General features: G+C 39.7%; 2 protein-coding genes across 2 annotated transcripts; one reads left to right on the top strand and one right to left on the bottom strand.

Moving 5' to 3' along the window:
• Nucleotides 1-853: 853 nt before the first annotated feature.
• LOC103451974 (uncharacterized) lies at nt 854-12,518 on the top strand. The gene is made up of 6 exons (XM_008391434.4): nt 854-1,081; nt 1,662-1,813; nt 1,894-2,043; nt 2,468-2,590; nt 2,757-2,900; nt 11,751-12,518. Exons 2-6 carry the CDS (start codon nt 1,673-1,675, stop codon nt 12,201-12,203), a joined length of 1,011 nt encoding a protein of 336 aa, XP_008389656.2. The 5' UTR covers nt 854-1,081; nt 1,662-1,672; the 3' UTR covers nt 12,204-12,518.
• A 191-nt stretch (nt 12,519-12,709) lies between these two features.
• LOC103451979 (pantothenate kinase 1) lies at nt 12,710-15,939 on the bottom strand. The gene is given in 11 exon segments (XM_008391438.4): nt 12,710-13,190; nt 13,192-13,228; nt 13,431-13,543; nt 13,691-13,822; nt 14,005-14,098; nt 14,188-14,282; nt 14,381-14,500; nt 14,784-14,900; nt 15,003-15,049; nt 15,441-15,635; nt 15,743-15,939. Coding segments are annotated over 11 exon segments (1,206 nt in total). The 5' UTR covers nt 15,831-15,939; the 3' UTR covers nt 12,710-13,022.
• Nucleotides 15,940-17,958: the final 2,019 nt, after the last annotated feature.

Genomic DNA, 17,958 nt, shown 5'->3' on the forward strand with positions numbered 1-17,958 from the left:
CTGAGCGCCATAATCTGACCAGTTAGTCAAAGGCGTGGCTTAGAGTAGTCAAACCATGTGTAGCGAGGGTTTGATAGGACCTAAGTGGAGAGCGATTGAACATGACGCGGAGAACCTACACGTATGCACTTCGAACTTTGTGGGGGTGGCGGACCACATATGCCCATTAAGACTCGGTGTGTGCACTCTGGTTGGACCTTATGGGGGTGGCGAACCACATACTCCCATTAGAACTTTGTGTGGTTTACTTCGTTTCAATCGTATGGGGTGGCAGACCACATACGCCCATTAGGACTTCGCTTGGTGCACTCCAATCGGACCACATACTCCCATTATGACTCTGGTCAAGGGGCATGTTTCATATCCCTTTTAGTAACCATCATGAGTCGAAGCGAATTGTCGTTGTATGGTTTGGGTCACCTTACCCATATCAAAATGGTTGTTGGAGCGGATTGTCATCATATGGCCCGAACTGCGATAAAATTTTCATTGTGATCGGAATACGGGTGGTACACCATGTGTTTTTATATAAGTGATGAATTTTTTTATTTTTTAATACACACATCTTACTATTTGTATAATAACACGTGATGTACAATTTTATATTCTGGTTACATTCAAAAATCTCTTCCAAACTGCCCGATGAACAAAGACGTGAAAAATATGGTCCACATGTTTCCTGTCGTAAACTATTATTTTAACTTTTACCAAAAAGAAAAAGAAAAAAAACTATTATTTTAACACATCATATCTATAAAAAAAAATACAAAATAGAAAATACCAAAAAAAATACAGCAATTCTCGTAATCTAGCTCTTGGCCTTTATCTCTCATGGGGTCCACATACCCAAGGCACCGCCACCGTTCAGATTACTCCGTGATTGATCGAGTTCCGGAGCTGGTCCGGTATTACACGTGCATCACGTGGCCACTCTTTCTCCCATATTCCGTAGAAATCTTGGCAAAAGTGTTAAAAAAGGAAACAGCGAATTAGGAAAGCCACCAGATTCTTGGATCCGCTTCATAAATTCGACACCGGAATGAATATTCTTCTGATTACATATGCTCCGTAATCAATCGCTGTAAGTTAACCCATTTCTTCTAATTCCCTGCTTAATCTCTGAGCTTTGTTTACCGCGTTGGTTCTGTTAATTTCCAGAACTTTTGGTTTTTCTGAAATTTGAGATGGGAATTCTCTAATTGTTCCGTTAATGTTTGATTGATGTCTCTGAAATTTGAGATGGGTTTTGTTTTTTCTTGATTGTGGTTAGTAAAGGTCTTGAATTTGCTGTAAATGTTAATGGAAATTGCAGATTTAAAGTTGTTTTTTTTTATCAAATTGTTTTTAGCCACAAATTGTACTATCTGTGTTTCTGTGCGTACTAGCTTGGGATATAGAATGGCGGCCAAATGGTGTTAGGAATTTAATTGGTGGTTGGATTAAGTACTGATATTTAAATTAACAGGATCAAAAATGGAATTATTAATATATAATTCCATAGATTAGCCTGTTTTTAATTACTTTCTAGTTTTTGTTTAAACACTAGTCAGCCATAAGCAAACATAACAAAGTTATTGTTTGCTTCCTCGTATGCAAATCGAATAACATTCACGAAATTCATGAAAATTTTTCATAGAACTTGTGTTTCCAATTCCAAACAGTTGTCCTTTCAATGGGTGAGACAGAGGTGACCAAGACAAGCGTTAACATCGACAAGAACAAGAGAAATGGGCACCTCAAGCCCAAGGCCTTTGATCTGGCGTTTTCTAAAGCTTTGTTGCAGGTTCCTCACAGGCTGCAAAATTGCCTAAAGGTAAGTTATTTCACTAAAACTTGTGATTTACTCATGGTTATTGATTTGATATTATAATTAACAGGCGCTTCGTGTTACAGTCCCAGCTCAAGAGACTAGCAAAGGATGATGGAGTGAAAAAGGTGAGCTCTGTTCCTAAAAAGGCTGCATCTTTGGAGGATGACCTCGAGAAGCAGTTGCAAGCATGGAGAGAAAATCCTTCTTGGGTTGATCAACCACCGTATATAAAGGTGAGAGATGTGCTTCCCTGTACCGAGTAACTTTCCTTCGGAATGGGAATAAATTGGCTTTATCCTTGTCGTAAACTTCTTGTGTGCCAAAATGTGATTGGTAATCAATGTCAAAAGAAAGAAGATTGATTCAATTTCTTATACTATATTTGTGAAGTCCCTTGGAAAGGAGAATTTCATATCAGTCAAGTCTCTACATGTATTGTCTTGGTCCCCTCTACACTAACGGTTCGGTTAAGTCCTTAAACATCACCTTCGTGCAGCATATGTTGGTTAAGAGAGAAGTTCTAGGCAAGAAGCAGGAATGTTTTAGTGGTTGCAAATATGTATACACCACATTCTCTTCGAAGGAGCATCTCAGGAGCTTATGGCTTCTCTGACTACCTACTAACTTTAAGTCACAAAATACTTTTACTCTTTGCAGGTCAGTGTACCAAAAGGTTCTCTTTGCAACCTGAGTGTAAACGTCAATGTTGGTTTACCCCCAGACGCAGTATATAATATTGTAACTGACCCCGACAATAAGAGGGTTTTCAAAAATATTAAGGTAAGTGATACCATTCCTGTCCACATTCCTTTCAGATTTAACTAGGAACAACTTTCTGTTAGCAAGCTGGAGAGGCGTGGGCAGACATGCTTTTTGCTTTCTTCTTTTCCTATTCTATCATATAAAATTGTATTTGTTAATATGACAAGTTAATTATCTGTCTCAGGAAGTGATATCAAGAAACGTTTTGGTTGATGAAGGGCATAGGCAGGTGGTTGATCTGGAGCAGGCAGCTATATGGAAGTTTCTTTGGTGGTCAGGGACCATTGCGGTTCGTGTTATAGTAGATCAAAACAGAAAAGACCACTCAGTAAGACTCGATCTTCTTCTTGATGTACTGTAACTTAAGAACTTGTTTTTGTCGCTTTTCCACATGTTCTTTGTTGACCCATCACATATTTAGGATCTCCAGTATGCTTTATATTTTGTCGGCAAATCATATCAATAGTTTAGAAACGGGATACTTTGGATGCGGTTCATAATCCTTACATTCTTTTATTAAAACTTTAATACTATTCAAAGTTTGATCAAAGTCCCTTGACTTTGTACACCTCATTATATTACTATTAATATTTATATTTTTATAGTTTTGACACTAATTGTTTGATATTTTATGAGATTTATAATCCTATAAATTTAAAATCCCTCATTATAATACTATTAGAAACGGTTACAATAAAAAAATTCAAACATTTTGATTTAATAAATGGATAAAAACTATGTAAAAATAAGAAATAATAAATGGCAAAAGAATGTATCCATAGTGTTAAAAAAAATTGGTACATTTTACAAAAAACTAGGTGCATTTCACATATAACAAAGTGGTACATTAATAAAGAAGAATGGTTACATTATAAATAAATTAGGGTATAGATAAAAGATTAAAAGATTATAAGTACAAATGAATTTTTAAAAAATATAGGTGCTAAAAGAAATTAATACATGGGTACAAAATAAAACTAAAAAGAAAATACTACAAATTTAAAAAAAAAATGTTGCAAATTAAAAGTGGGTACAAACTAAAAATATAAATATATGATACAAAGTTTAGGCATAAAACATAAATATACCATATGTAATTTTTCTATTATTGATTAAATATATAATGTCACGTGACAGTATACACATGGGTACAAACACAAATAAAACTTTTAAAAATTAGGCACAAAAAGAAACTAATATATGGGTACAAATTAAAAATGAAAAGAAAATTGGTACAAATTAAAAAATATTTGCAATTAAAAATAGGTACAAACTAAAAATAAAAATATATGATAAAAAATTGGGAGTTTTAACAAAAAGCCTACGGTACTGTTCACTTTAACAACAACAACAACAACAACAACAACAAAGCCTTTTCCCACTAAGTGGGGTCGGCTATATGAATCCTAGAACGCCATTGCGCTCGGTTTTGTGTCATGTCCTCCGTTAAATCCAAGTACTCTAAGTCTTTTCTTAGAGTCTCTTCCAAAGTTTTCCTAGGTCTTCCTCTACCCCTTCGGCCCTGAACCTCTGTCCCGTAGTCACATCTTCGAACCGGAGCGTCAGTCGGCCTTCTTTGCACATGTCCAAATCACCGGAGCCGATTTTCTCTCATCTTTCCTACAATTTCGGCTACTCCTACTTTACCTCGGATATCCTCATTCCCAATCTTATCCTTTCTCGTGTGCCCACACATCCCACGAAGCATCCTCATCTCCGCTACACCCATTTTGTGTACGTGTTGATGCTTCACCGCCCAACATTCTGTGCCATACAACATCGCTGGCCTTATTGTCGTCCTATAAAATTTTCTCTTGAGCTTCAGTGGCCTACGACGGTCACACAACACGCCGGATGCACTCTTACACTTCATCCATCCAGCTCGTATTCTATGGTTGAGATCTTCATCTAATTCTCCGTTCTCTTACAAGATAGATCCTAGGTAGCGAAAACGGTCGCTTTTTGTGATCTTCGCTAGATTGCTCCGGTCATTAGTGTGGATAAGTATATAAATGGATAGAGATAGGAAAGCAAACACAAGATGTACGTGGTTCACCCAGATTGGCTACGTCCACGGAATAGAAGAGTTCTCATTAATTGTGAAGGGTTTACACAAGTACATAGGTTCAAGCTTTCCTTTAGTGAGTACAAGTGAATGATTTAGTACAAATGACATTAGGAAATATTGTGGGAGAATGATCTCGTAATCACGAAACTTCTAAGTATCGGAGTGTGGTGTCGTCTTGACTTGCTTATCTGTCTCATAGGTAGATGTGGCATCTTCTCTGGAAGTACTCTTCCTCCATCCAGGGGTGGTATCTTTAACTGGTGGAGATGCACAAGGTAATGTATCAATTTCACTTGAAGCTTACTTGTAGTTTCAGGCTTGGTCAAGCGCGATACAAACCATGTAGTAGGAGTCCCCCAAGTCGCCGAGCTAGGGGGTCTGCTGAAAGAGGTGACAGACAAGGTAAGCAATCAGAGCTCCGACTGATTGTTCACCTTCTCCCCATCTTGCAGCAGCATGAAGGATAAAGAGAAGAAAAATGAGAAGAGATGATATGAGATACTTTTGCTTTTGAAGAAGTAACTTTCCACAGGCTTATTCTTGAACTGAGCTGGAGGGTTTTCTGGTTTCCTCCAGAGTATAAGGCCGACTGAAGAATTTGAGGGTCAAAACAAGTCCATCAAATCTAGAGTACGTTCCACCCTGCTGATATGGGATACTTTTGCTTTTGACAGAGTAATGGATGTATCGGCACGTGTGCTGTTACGCTTGTCTCCACATGCTTCCTTGTATCTTTCGCACTTGCCCTATCTGTTCCTCAAGCAGATGCGGAATCTTCCCTGGAAACATAACATGTTGAAGATGAGTACTCGAGAGCAATGCCAGGTAAGTAATCAGGTAAGGGGTTCCAGGCAGTCAGTTCCTGGCTGGAAGCTTGATTCCAAGTGCTGACTGATTGCTCTCTTTCTCCTTGTCTTGCAGGTAAAAACAAGGCCAAAGGAAAAGACAGGGAAAAAGCATGATATGGGATACTCTTGCTTTTAACCCTGATGATATGAGATATTCTTGCTCTAGTATAGCTTGTTTGCAGAGGTATTATCGGGGGGAAAGAAAGCTGAATATTTCGAAAGGCTTCGTTGGGAGTGCCCTCTCAGATATGATGAAGGGTTGAGCATTTTTGCAGGTCTGCCTGTCCGTTGGGGATGGAGTTCGACATATATAGGAGTCTCCCTAACAACAAGTAGTAATGCTATTCCTTTACCCTGCTTGGTCATAGCACGGTAGTGGGAGCTGCCAGTTTCACATGTTTTAACTCTGTCAGAGCACTTTGAAAAAGTGGTCTGTGGTATCTGGCTCTCGAGATTCGGAAAACGATGCCTCTTCGATTTTTGAGAAAGCAATCATGCTGGGGGTCTGGCTCTCGAGATTCGGAGAGCAGTGTCTCTTCGATTTTTGAGGAAGTAATCATGTTGGGAGTCTGGCTCTTGCGATTCGGAGGGCGGTGCCACTTCGATTTTGGAGCAAGCAATCCTGTTGGGAGTGTTGTCTCGAATGTGAGTAAAGGTTGGGCATGTTTGCTAGTCTACCTTGCCACGAAGCACAAAGGTTGACACACATGGACTTTCCAATTATCCAGCAATGGTACTGTTCCTTTACCCTCTCTTCGCTTTTGAGAAAGTAGTCATGTTGGGAGTCTGGCTCTCGAGATTCGGAGGACGGTGCCTCTTCGATTTTGGAGCAAGCAATCTTGTTGGGAGTGTTTTCTCGAATGTGAGTAAAGGTTGGGCATGTTTGCTAGTCTACCTTGCCACGAAGCACAGAGGTTGACACACAGGGACTTTCCAATTATCCAGCAGTGGTACTGTTCCTTTACCCTTATGGGTAATAATATGGTAGCTAGACCTTCAAAATTTATGTGTCTAAACTTTGTTAGTGCTGTTTCTTTGCTATTCTTTTACCTTTCTTGGTCAGAGCGATGTAGTGGGAGCTGCAAGCTTCACGTGCTCAACTTTGGCAGAGAACTTTGGCAAAGTTATCTGTGGTACCCATGAGCTATTGTTGCGTGTGACAGGTGCTGACAAGGCTAGAAAAGTAGGTGCCTCTTCGATTTCTGAGATCGGCCCTCGTGGTCTCTGAGCAGCCCAGCTTTTGAGAAAGCGAGCGCCTCTTCGATTGATTCGGAGAACGATGCCTCATCGATTTTTGAGAAAGCAATCATGCTGGGGGTCTGGCTCTCGAAGATTCGGGGAGCAGTGTCTCTTCGATTTTTGAGAAAGTAATCATGTTGGGAGTCTGGCTCTCGAGATTCGGAGGGCGGTGCCTCTTCGATTTTGGAGCAAGCAATCTTGTTGGGTGTGTTTTCTCGAATGTGAGTAAAGGTTGGGCATGTTTGCTAGTCTACCTTGCCACGAAGCACAGAGGTTGACACACAGGGACTTTCCAATTATCTAGCAATGGTACTGTTCATTTACCCTCTCTTCGATTTTTAAGAAAGTAGTCATGTTGGGAGTCTGGCTCTCGAGATTTGGAGGACGGTGCCTCTTCGATTTTGGAGCAAGCAATCTTATTGGGAGTGTTTTCTCGAATGTGAGTAAAGGTTGGGCATGTTTGCTAGTCTACCTTGCCACGAAGCACAGAGGTTGACACACAGGGACTTTCCAATTATCCAGCAGTGGTACTGTTCCTTTACCCTTGTGGGTAATAATATGGTAGCTAGACCTTCAAAATTTATGGGTCTAAACTTTGTTAGTGCTGTTTCTTTGCTATTCTTTTACCCTTCTTGGTCAGAGCGATGTAGTGGGAGCTGCAAGCTTCACGTGCTCAACTTTGGCAGAGAACTTTGGCAAAGTTATCTGTGGTACCCATGAGCTATTGTTGCGTGTGGGAAGTGGGTGATTGAACAGTAAGATTCATGTGTTTTCTACTTCCCCAGAAGTCTTCGACAGAATGCCCATAATTTCCGCAAAGCTGAGTGTGCGTGTGACAGGTGCTGACAAGGCTGGAAAAGTAGGTGCCTCTTCGATTTCTGAGATCGGCCCTCGTGGTCTCTGGGGAGCCCAGCTTTTGAGAAAGCGAGCGCCTCTTCGATTTCTGAGATCGGCCTTCGTGGTCTTTGAGCAGCCCAACTTTTGAGAAAGCAAACGCCTCTTCAATTTCTGAGATCAACCCTCGTGATCTCTAAGCAGCCCAGCTTTTGAGAAAGCAAACGCCTCTTCGATTTCTGAGCAGGCGCCTCTTCGATTTCTGAAGCTCCGTCGAGTGCAGATTTTTATAGGGGCTGGCATTAAGTTCCAAAGCACACTTGAATCTCCACCAGTAGAAGCTTCATTCTTGCACTTCTAAGATCTTGATTTGTCCGACCTCTTCTCTCTTCAACACCTTTGAAAATGTCTGGCCCCTCCGACCGTCGTTTTGACTTGAACCTTGTTGAAGAGGCAGCCCCGCCTTCTCCAGACAACATATGGCGCCCATCCTTCGTCTCCCCTACTGGTCCTCTTACCGTTGGGGATTCCGTGATGAAGAATGATATGACCGCTGCGGTGGTGGCCAGGAACCTTCTCATTCCCAAAGATAACAGACTACTTTCCAAACGGTCTGATGAGTTAGCTGTTAAGGATTCGCTGGCTCTCAGTGTTCAGTGTGCAGGTTCTGTGTCTAATATGGCCCAACGCCTATTTGCTCGAACCCGCCAAGTTGAATCATTGGCGGCTGAAGTGATGAGTCTCAAACAGGAGATTAGGGGGCTCAAGCATGAGAATAAACAGTTGCACCGGCTCGCACATGACTATGCTACAAACATGAAGAGGAAGCTTGACCAGATGAAGGAAACTGATGGTCAGGTTTTACTTGATCATCAGAGATTTGTGGGTTTGTTCCAAAGGCATTTATTGCCTTCGTCTTCTGGGGCTGTACCGCGTAATGAAGCTCCGAATGATCAACCTCTGATGCCTCCTCCTTCTAGGGTTCTGTCCAGTACTGAGGCTCCAAATGATCCCCCTCCGGTGCCTTCTCTTTCTGGGGCTCTACCGACTGCTGAGACTTCTCCTAAGCAACCTTTGTGAAGGCTCCCTCTTGTGTGTTTATTTTGACTCATGTATATGTACATATTTGTAGCTTATCGGGGATATCAATAAATAAGCTTTCCTTCATTTCAACGTATTGTGTTAAATACACCAAAGCCTTCTTCGCTAAGTTCTTTGAATTTTCTTTTGTTGAAGCTTGTATGTTGAAGCTTTCTGAGTGGAGCATGTAGGTTGGGGTAGTGTTCCCTTAATTTCCCGAGTGAGGAAAACTTCTCGGTTGGAGACTTGGAAAATCCAAGTCACTGAGTGGGATCGGCTATATGAATCTTAGAACGCCATTGTGCTCGATCCTGTGTCATGTCCTTCGTTAGATCCAAGTACTCTAAGTCTTTTCTTAGAGTCTCTTCCAAAGTTTTCCTAGGTCTTCCTCTACCCATTCGGCCCTGAACCTCTGTCCCATAGTCGCATCTTCTAATCGGAGCGTCAGTAGGCCTTCTTTGCACATGTCCAAACCACCGTAACCGATTTTCTCTCATCTTTCCTTCAATTTCGGCTACTCCTACTTTACCCCGGATATCCTCATTCCTAATCTTATCCTTTCTCGTGTGCCCACACATCCAACGAAGCATCCTCATCTCCGCTACACCAATTTTGTGTACGTGTTGATGTTTCACCGCCCAACATTCTGTGCCATACAGCATCGCCGGCCTTATTGCCGTCCTATAAAATTTTTCCTTGAGCTTCAGTGGTATACGGCGGTCACACAACACGCCGGATGCACTCTTCCACTTCATCCATCCAGCTTGTATTCTATGGTTGAGATCTCCATCTAATTCTCCGTTCTTTTGCAAGATAGATCCTAGGTAACGAAAACGGTCGCTCTTTGGTATTTCTTGATCTCCGATCCTCACCCCTAACTCGTTTTGGCCTCCATTTGCACTGAACTTGCACTCCATATATTCTGTCTTTGATCGGCTTAGGCGAAGACCTTTAGATTCCAACACTTCTCTCCAAAGGTTAAGCTTTGCATTTACCCCTTCCTGAGTTTCATCTATCAACACTATATCGTCTGCGAAAAGCATACACCAAGGAATATCATCTTGAATATGTCCTGTTAACTCATCCATTACCAACGCAAAAAGGTAAGGACTTAAGGATGAGCCTTGATGTAATCCTACAGTTATGGGAAAGCTTTCGGTTTGTCCTTCATGAGTTCTTACGGCAGTCTTTGCTCCTTCATACATATCCTTTATAGCTTGGATATATGCTACTCGTACTCCTTTCTTCTCTAAAATCCTCCAAAGAATGTCTCTTGGGACCCTATCATACGATTTTTCCAAATCTATAAAGACCATGTGTAAATCCTTTTTCCCATCTCTATATCTTTCCATCAATCTTCGTAAGAGATAGATTGCCTCCATGGTTGAGCGCCCTGGCATGAACCCGAATTGGTTGTCCGAAACCCGTGTCTCTTGCCTCAATCTATGCTCAATGACTCTCTCCCAGAGCTTCATTGTATGACTCATTAGCTTAATACCCCTATAGTTCATGCAATTTTGTACGTCGCCCTTATTCTTGTAGATAGGCACCAAAGTGCTCGTTCGCCACTCATTTGGCATCTTCTTCGTTTTCAAAATCCTATTGAAAAGGTCAGTGAGCCATGTTATACCTGTCTCTCCCAAAAGTTTCCACACTTCGATTGGTATATTGTCTGGGCCTATTGCTTTTTTATGCTTCATCTTCTTCAAAGCTACAACCACTTCTTCCTTCCGGATTCGACGATAAAAAGAGTAGTTTCTACACTCTTCTGAGTTACTCAACTCCCCTAAAGAAGCACTCATTTCATGTCCTTCATTGAAAAGATTATGAAAATAACCTCTCCATCTGTCTTTAACCGCGTTCTCTGTAGCAAGAACCTTTCCATCCTCATCCTTGATGCACCTCACTTGGTTTAGGTCCCTTGTCTTCTTTTCCCTTGCTCTAGATAGTTTATAGATATCCAACTCTCCTTCTTTGGTATCTAGTCGTTTATACATATCGTCGTAAGCCGCTAACTTAGCTTCTCTGACAGCTTTCTTCGCCTCTTGCTTCGCTTTTCTATACCTTTCACCATTTTCATCGGTCCTCTCCTTGTATAAGGCTTTACAACATTCCTTCTTAGCCTTCACCTTTGTTTGTACCTCCTCATTCCACCACCAAGATTCCTTTTGGTGTGGGGCAAAGCCCTTGGACTCTCCTAATACCTCTTTTGCTACTTTTCGGATACAACTAGCCATGGAATCCCACATTTGGCTAGCTTCCCCCTCTCTATCCCACACACATTGGGTGATTACCTTCTCTTTGAAAATGACTTGTTTTTCTTCTTTTAGATTCCACCATCTAGTCCTTGGGCACTTCCAAGTCTTGTTCTTTTGTCTTACTCTTTTGATATGTACATCCATCACCAACAAGCGATGTTGATTAGCCACGCTCTCTCCTGGTATAACTTTGCAATCCTTACAAGTTATACGATCCCCTTTCCTCATTAGAAGAAAATCTATTTGTGTTTTTGACGACCCACTCTTGTAGGTGATCACATGTTCTTCTCTCTTCTTAAAGAAGGTGTTGGCTAAGAAGAGATCATATGCCATTGCAAAATCCAAGATAGCTTCCCCATCCTCGTTTCTCTCCCCAAAACCATGGCCACCATGAAAACCTCCATAGTTGCCTGTCTCCCTGCCCACGTGTCCATTTAAATCTCCTCCTATAAATAACTTCTCCGTCTGAGCAATTCCTTGCACCAAGTCTCCAAGATCTTCCCAAAATTTCTCCTTCGACCCTTTATTTTGTCCTTATCATTAAAACTCAAAGTTTTCAAGCACTTTTTATTAGTTTTCCTTAAAAAATTTAGTCATAAATATAAATATACTAATCGTAACATTTTTAACATTAAATGAATATATTTAAAAATAAAAATATTTTATTATTCAAATAATTAATGATGTTATTAATACCCAAGGACCTTGATAAAAAATTGAAAATGAATAGGATTTTAATTAATGGAGTAACAAAAAGAAGCATGCGAACCTAATTTTCCGGTTTAGAAACTCATGTTGTGTAATGTCATGGTAAAATTGGATCTCTAATTTCTGAAAATGCCATTTGCCAGATGAAGTTCAAGCAAGTCAAAACAGGGTTTATGGAGAAATTTGAAGGCTACTGGAGAGTCGAACCTCTTTTTGTCGATGAAAAAACCTGCTTTCCGTTTAAACCCAGGACATGGGCAGATTATAATTCTTGCACAGGAGGCAAAGGAAGGATTGGTTCAAGGGTGAGCTTGGAGCAACTGATCCAACCAACTATAGTTCCACCTCCACCGATTTCATGGTACCTAAGGGGAATCACCAGCAAGACTACTGAGATGCTGATAAACGACATGCTTGCGGAAGCTGCCAGATTACGAGGAGAATTAAATCCTGGAGAGTCCAATAAAGAGATTGAAATGTCTCAGGACGGGCAAGTACTTAGTCATGTTGATAATGTGTCTAACATCAAAGAAAGATGGGCCCTTCATAGGAGGAACGCAAAGCAATGCCATCGGAGGCTACCGCCTGTCAAATGATCGAATTCTGTTGAGTTAGTAAGCACTTATCTGTATTCCTTACTAATAGAAATTGATGTGTAATAGATCCGTCAATATTTCATTTCGTTTTATCCATCAAGTGTAGCGGCCTTAGTGCCGTGTAGCAACTCCTCTCCCTTTCGATTTTTCGATGAGGGTGGAGGATGAGATCGAGGATGATTCAATCCCCATGTAATATGTTCTGATTGCCTGTCAGAAACTATTTGTTGTGTCTGCCTTGTAAGCTAAGTTAATGCTGTAATGACGTTGAAAGAAGCTGCTATAAATTACACTAAACACATGTTTTTGTGGTCATTGCTTGTGAGGGGTGGACCAAAAAGTGCTTAAACCTAAACCCTACCATAAGCATTTTTTACTATTTTGAAGTGGTTTTACCCCTTCCTAAGCATCACCAAACATGCCCAAAAAAAAGACGATATAAGCTTTTTTTTTCCTTCAATATACTCGGTATTTTCTACACTAAATGAACATTAAACACAAAAAACTAAAATGTAATAACAGTCGAGAATTCATTCAACGATGTGCAGTTACAGTATTTTGACAAGATACAAAACCTAGACGGATAGTCACAATTCAAAATCAATCGTGTGAAGTTACATTGTGTGTTACTATAAAGTTTTCCTCTTTCTCCATCTGAATTTCTCTTTTTAGTTTTGAATACATGTGCTAGTGGTTTATCCACAATGTTACATAAGCTACGCAAGTTTCAAGCCTTTGAACTCCACAGAATGCAGACAGGCAACCAAGAATTGCCTCTACATTCTTACATCCAAGCCCCGGGGGCGAGGGCAACGCGAATTACTGTGAGAGGTAGACACTGCAGTCTATACTTTGGTTTTCATTCAATTCCCCGTTTGGTGGATCATCACCCGCTGGGGATTGTTGCACTGACTGATGGACTTTCAAGTCATCAAAACCATGCTTTTCATAGCTCATGAATGAACCCAATGCTCCAAGAAATCCTTCGGCGTTTTAAGAACATTGCTTTTGCTTCACCTTTAGACCTGCAAATAAGGATCAATTGGATGAATTTTTAACCCCAAAACCACGAGGAAAGACGGATGAGTAAAAGAAAACCAAATCAGGCACAGAGCGTGACATCCGTCAAATTTTACATTTTGAAGATTGTTTTGACATAATTTATACTTCAATTCTCAGCATGAATCATTACTGACGCATGAAAAGGGACATTAAATTCAGGCTTACCAGAAATGAACGCCAACAGCAATCGTGTCCATGGTGTAAGCATGACCCCGAATAAAAAATCCGGCAAAAATTATTCGCTTGAGCCCGAATCTCAGTGCATTCAAGTATGAGATCTGGAGAGAAGAAAAAAATATGAAACAATATGATCGGCATGTTAACAAAAATAGTTTCAATCTGGTGGTAAAGGTTGCGACAGAATCAAATAGTTTAAGAAATTTGATCCGTTGCAAGTGAGACGGGTTTCTTTGGCCACGGCTTACCTGTCCAATATTATTTGAAATCATTCTTAAGAGGGACCGAGAAATATCTTCAGGTTTGTAATCTTTCAGCTCCTTATCGTCAGAAATTACCTTGCTGAAGCTAGAAGCAATGGCTGTTGATATAAGACCAATCTGTAATTGTCAGAAAAATTACATTGCAGTTAATAAGCGTGAGACGAAAGCTAATGGAAACCAGGATCCCCTCATCATTGTTTAATTTAGGAACTCTTTTAATTTTGCATACAGAAATACGACCAGAACATGTCCAACATCCTATGTCGAAAGAGGGACGTGTCTGTCATGAATTTGCGTACCTTTGTATAGTCCATTCCACCATAGATGTCCCCGACAAGCATGTCTATCACTCTATTATTTCCCTGATGACTTAACTCGAGCAACTCGTCAAAACTGAGACACAGTTGCAGCTTTGGTTACTAAGTGAAAATCATATAACGAGAATATCAATAGCTTTGCACTTAAGCAAAAGACAAACGTACTTCTTGCACTTTGTTAAAAGCTTCCCCAAACCCCAAAAGGTTCCACCACCAACACTGGTTCCACTTACTCGCTCAAACTTACCAGGTCCATCTACCTATCCAAGCGCAAGCATAGGACAATATGTCAAGCCTTAAAAAGGTTAAACATATGAAACTATTACAGTAAATAATGCATCAGCTTTGACGAGAATACCTTGATCATACTGACACCAGAGCCAATATTGACAAGCAGATAAGGATATAGATCATCATGGTCAATCTTCACAAATTCTCTCTGACCATCCATGTATGTGAATGCTTCGCGTTGAACCGCCTACTTAAATAACAATGAAAACGTCAATGCTATTCTCAGGCAAGAAAGCAAACAAGACAGAAATATCTCTATAAACAGAAGCTGAATTTTGCAAGTTCCACATTTCATGACTCATTCCCTTTGCTTTTCCTTCTGAAAGAAAACAGAGAGTATTTCCTCTCGTCTGAGCTCACTATTGCTCATCCCAATTCCCAACCCACACATTCTATGGATTACATGACATGACTTAAGAAACACACCAACTTGTGTATACCAATCTATGTAAGTGGTATTAGGATCCCACCTTGAGCAGAAAATTTGATCCGGCCACAAGACAGTCCATTTCATCTGCCTTGTCAAGAGAAATCCCAAGCTTTTCTTTGAAGAGATCTGGGAATTTGTATGCCCCACCGCCTGTGGCCTGCTCACCATTGTCACGAGTCAATAAATTAGCTTGCATACGGAACAAGTACATGCCATAAACAGTCATAATAGTATGGCCAAGCTAAACACCTGTTTTTACCTTGATAACGCACTTCGCGCTCCCAGAAGCTCCTTCTTGTTGGGAGCCTGAAATCATCTACAACCATAAGCAATGACCCAAAACCAGCAAACGATAAGTACAACTACGAACAAGCAGCTATATTCAAGGCATATATGATCTTCTTTCGTATTTCATTTTCAGAAGTTCAAATCTTCCGTAACTAAAAATTTTTCGCAGTAAAAAATATGGGAACCATTATTCAAGCTGAAGCACTTCATTTACCAATAAAAATGGTAGTTTCAACTTTCAATCCAAGATTTCAACATGAACATTTAGTTGAGCAAAACAAGGTTAAATAATCTCAGTTAGTGAAAAAAAAATGAATCTTCCCATTTCCCAAGTTGGATTGAAACGAAATGAGATACGAATGAATCAGGAGATGCAAAGCTAAGCAAATACCTAAACATTTAAGCATACCAGCAAGGAGAAGTTGCTTGGACCGAATGAAGTCTATACAGTCATTGATTTTCTCAGTTTCAAACTTTGCAAAATGGAGCTTCCCTTCAAGAACATGGCGCCCTCTATCGCCATTAGAAGCTGCTAAACTCTCATTCGAAGAAGAAGAAGAGTCGACACTGTTCGTTGAGAAATACACCAACTTTATCAAAGAACCTGCCAACGGGCAAAACAAATACAAAAACAATCGAAAAATCATGAGACTTTGAGGAATTGACCTCCAAAAATAAAAAACCAGGTTATGATCGAGGAGAGTGAATTGCCTCCAATATCGAGAGCAAGGTGGGAAATTTGAGCTTCCGAATTGGTGGGTTTTGAAATCTCTGTAAGTTTAGTGCTCCCAGTTTCCATTTGGGTCGGCTTTCTCTTTTGATTTGATCTTTTTTTGGAATCAAATTGTAGAGTTGCCCCTCTGTAGTCTGCAATGCACCTAACGCATTTTATAAATTACTTTTTATTCAGGGTGGGGATATTCGATTCGATGACTTAAGATTTATCGAGAGATCACTCAGTTCAATATTAACCTTTGACTTTCAAAGGGAAGAAGGTAGCATCCTCTTCCCCCATTGGGTCATCCGTCGAAGGTTGTCTTGTAAGTTGTAATTTTGCGGGAAACTAAGCTGTCTGGAACAACTTTGTTGAGTCTTCTTCATTTATAAGTAAGAGATTTTAGACTTATTCTTAACAAAGATGAATTTTAACCATATTATAATTAGTTTATTGTGAGGCTTAGCACACATCTCTCTCCCTTAATATATATAATATCGTTTGTTTATAAAAAATAAAAAAACTTAAAATTTGAGTTTTAAACCTCCAAAGCTTCTCTAATTATTGGACTAAAAAATGTTTTAAATTAAAACTTATTTTTGGATCAAATTTAGCTTGGAAAATGAGCCAAGGATAGTGGTTGAGACTTAGTGCGAGGACCCAGTTGATGATGTTGTCGGCCTCTTGTGAAAAGACTAACAGCCCATGTGGTTGAACTGTTGGTTGATCAAACGGTCTATATTATTATTTTTTTAAATCAAATTTATCAATATGTTAAATCCAAGTTGAGCTCGAATATGAACAAATCTAACTATAAAAAAAATAAATCTAACGACCCAAAATTAAATGCAACGATTAAAACAATTATAAAAAGTTATTTAAATAAAATTCACCCAAAAATCCTATTAATACATATGTATTTGTTCAAATATCCACAGAAATTTTCTTTTGTCTTACAACCCTATAAAAAAATTGAAATGGTCACCAACTCACCATTAAAGTATAGGTTTGGAGAAATTGATTCAAAGCAGTAACAACTTGTACTAAAAATGTGATAAATAAGTAGCAACTAGTCCAACTCTCATTCTTATCTTGTGACATATAATTGGATATAAGTCAATAGTTTGTTCAGTTGCTTGTTTTCCCACCAAATACTGTTACAATGATTGTCAACTGCTTTCCTCCTACCAAATTATTCTTCACTGCTTTCCACCAATTTGTTTGTCTTCGCCGACTCTACAAAACATTATCATAAAATCATGTGATTTTGTTTTGGATTTCTACTAAATAAGTAAGAGAGCAAATTATAGGCAGCAAAGGTCGACGAACTATGAGATATTATATGTTAGGTCTTATCCAAATTTATGTCGGCCTCATTAAATCCCACATGGTCTTATCTAGTATGAAAGTTGTCACCCTCTTGCAAATTAACTTTGCAATCTAGGTAGTGGGGAATGCAGAAATCCTATCATATTTCACCGCATTGGTTCATGAAAAAGAGAGGAGTTACTTGATCAGCTTCAATTGGTTTTTTTTTTTGCTTCCCACAATGTTGCAATAGAATGGTTGAAAATGGGGATGTTCCTGGTTCTAGATATGTAAATGTTTTTCTAGCGAATGAATGGAACCCTTTACCTTTTGCAGCCTCAAATCTTGAACGTTTACAGTCAGGGCTTGAAGATTATGTTTTTACATTAAGAAACAAATGCATGGAGATTTCATATATGCCACAGAAATTGAAAGTTCCTTTTGTGAGTCTTGACACTTGAACTCTTGTAACTTGTAAGGGAGCATCTCAAGCTTGGTAGTGGAGTTGCATGCTCTGCAGAAAGCCGGAGTACTTGTCCGTGGACATGTAGCTCGAAAACTGAGGTTTGTTTCATCACTTACATTCCGCTGCTTTTCAATTCCCTTTACTATATTGGAACCCTAAAGTATGTAGCAGAGTCATCTGTGAGTGTGAGTTTGAGTCTGCAGATGCTTAAAAATCTTGTGATTATCCAGCAATTATGTAGTTATGTGACAAAATCCATTGTTTTGTTCGTCTTTTGTTTTCGTGTGTTTGCTTGTATTCATCTTTCCATGTGCTTGTTTTTCCTCTTTAAAGTTTAAGCCATATATTATACTTTAAAGATTTCTCACCTTGCTGTCCCTCATGCATGCCGTCACAACTCGTCAACTTTAAAGTTTCAACTTTCAAGGGTTAATTATT

Source organism: Malus domestica, chromosome 13 (assembly GCF_042453785.1).
Source record: "Malus domestica chromosome 13, GDT2T_hap1".
Lineage (NCBI taxonomy): Eukaryota > Viridiplantae > Streptophyta > Magnoliopsida > Rosales > Rosaceae > Malus > Malus domestica.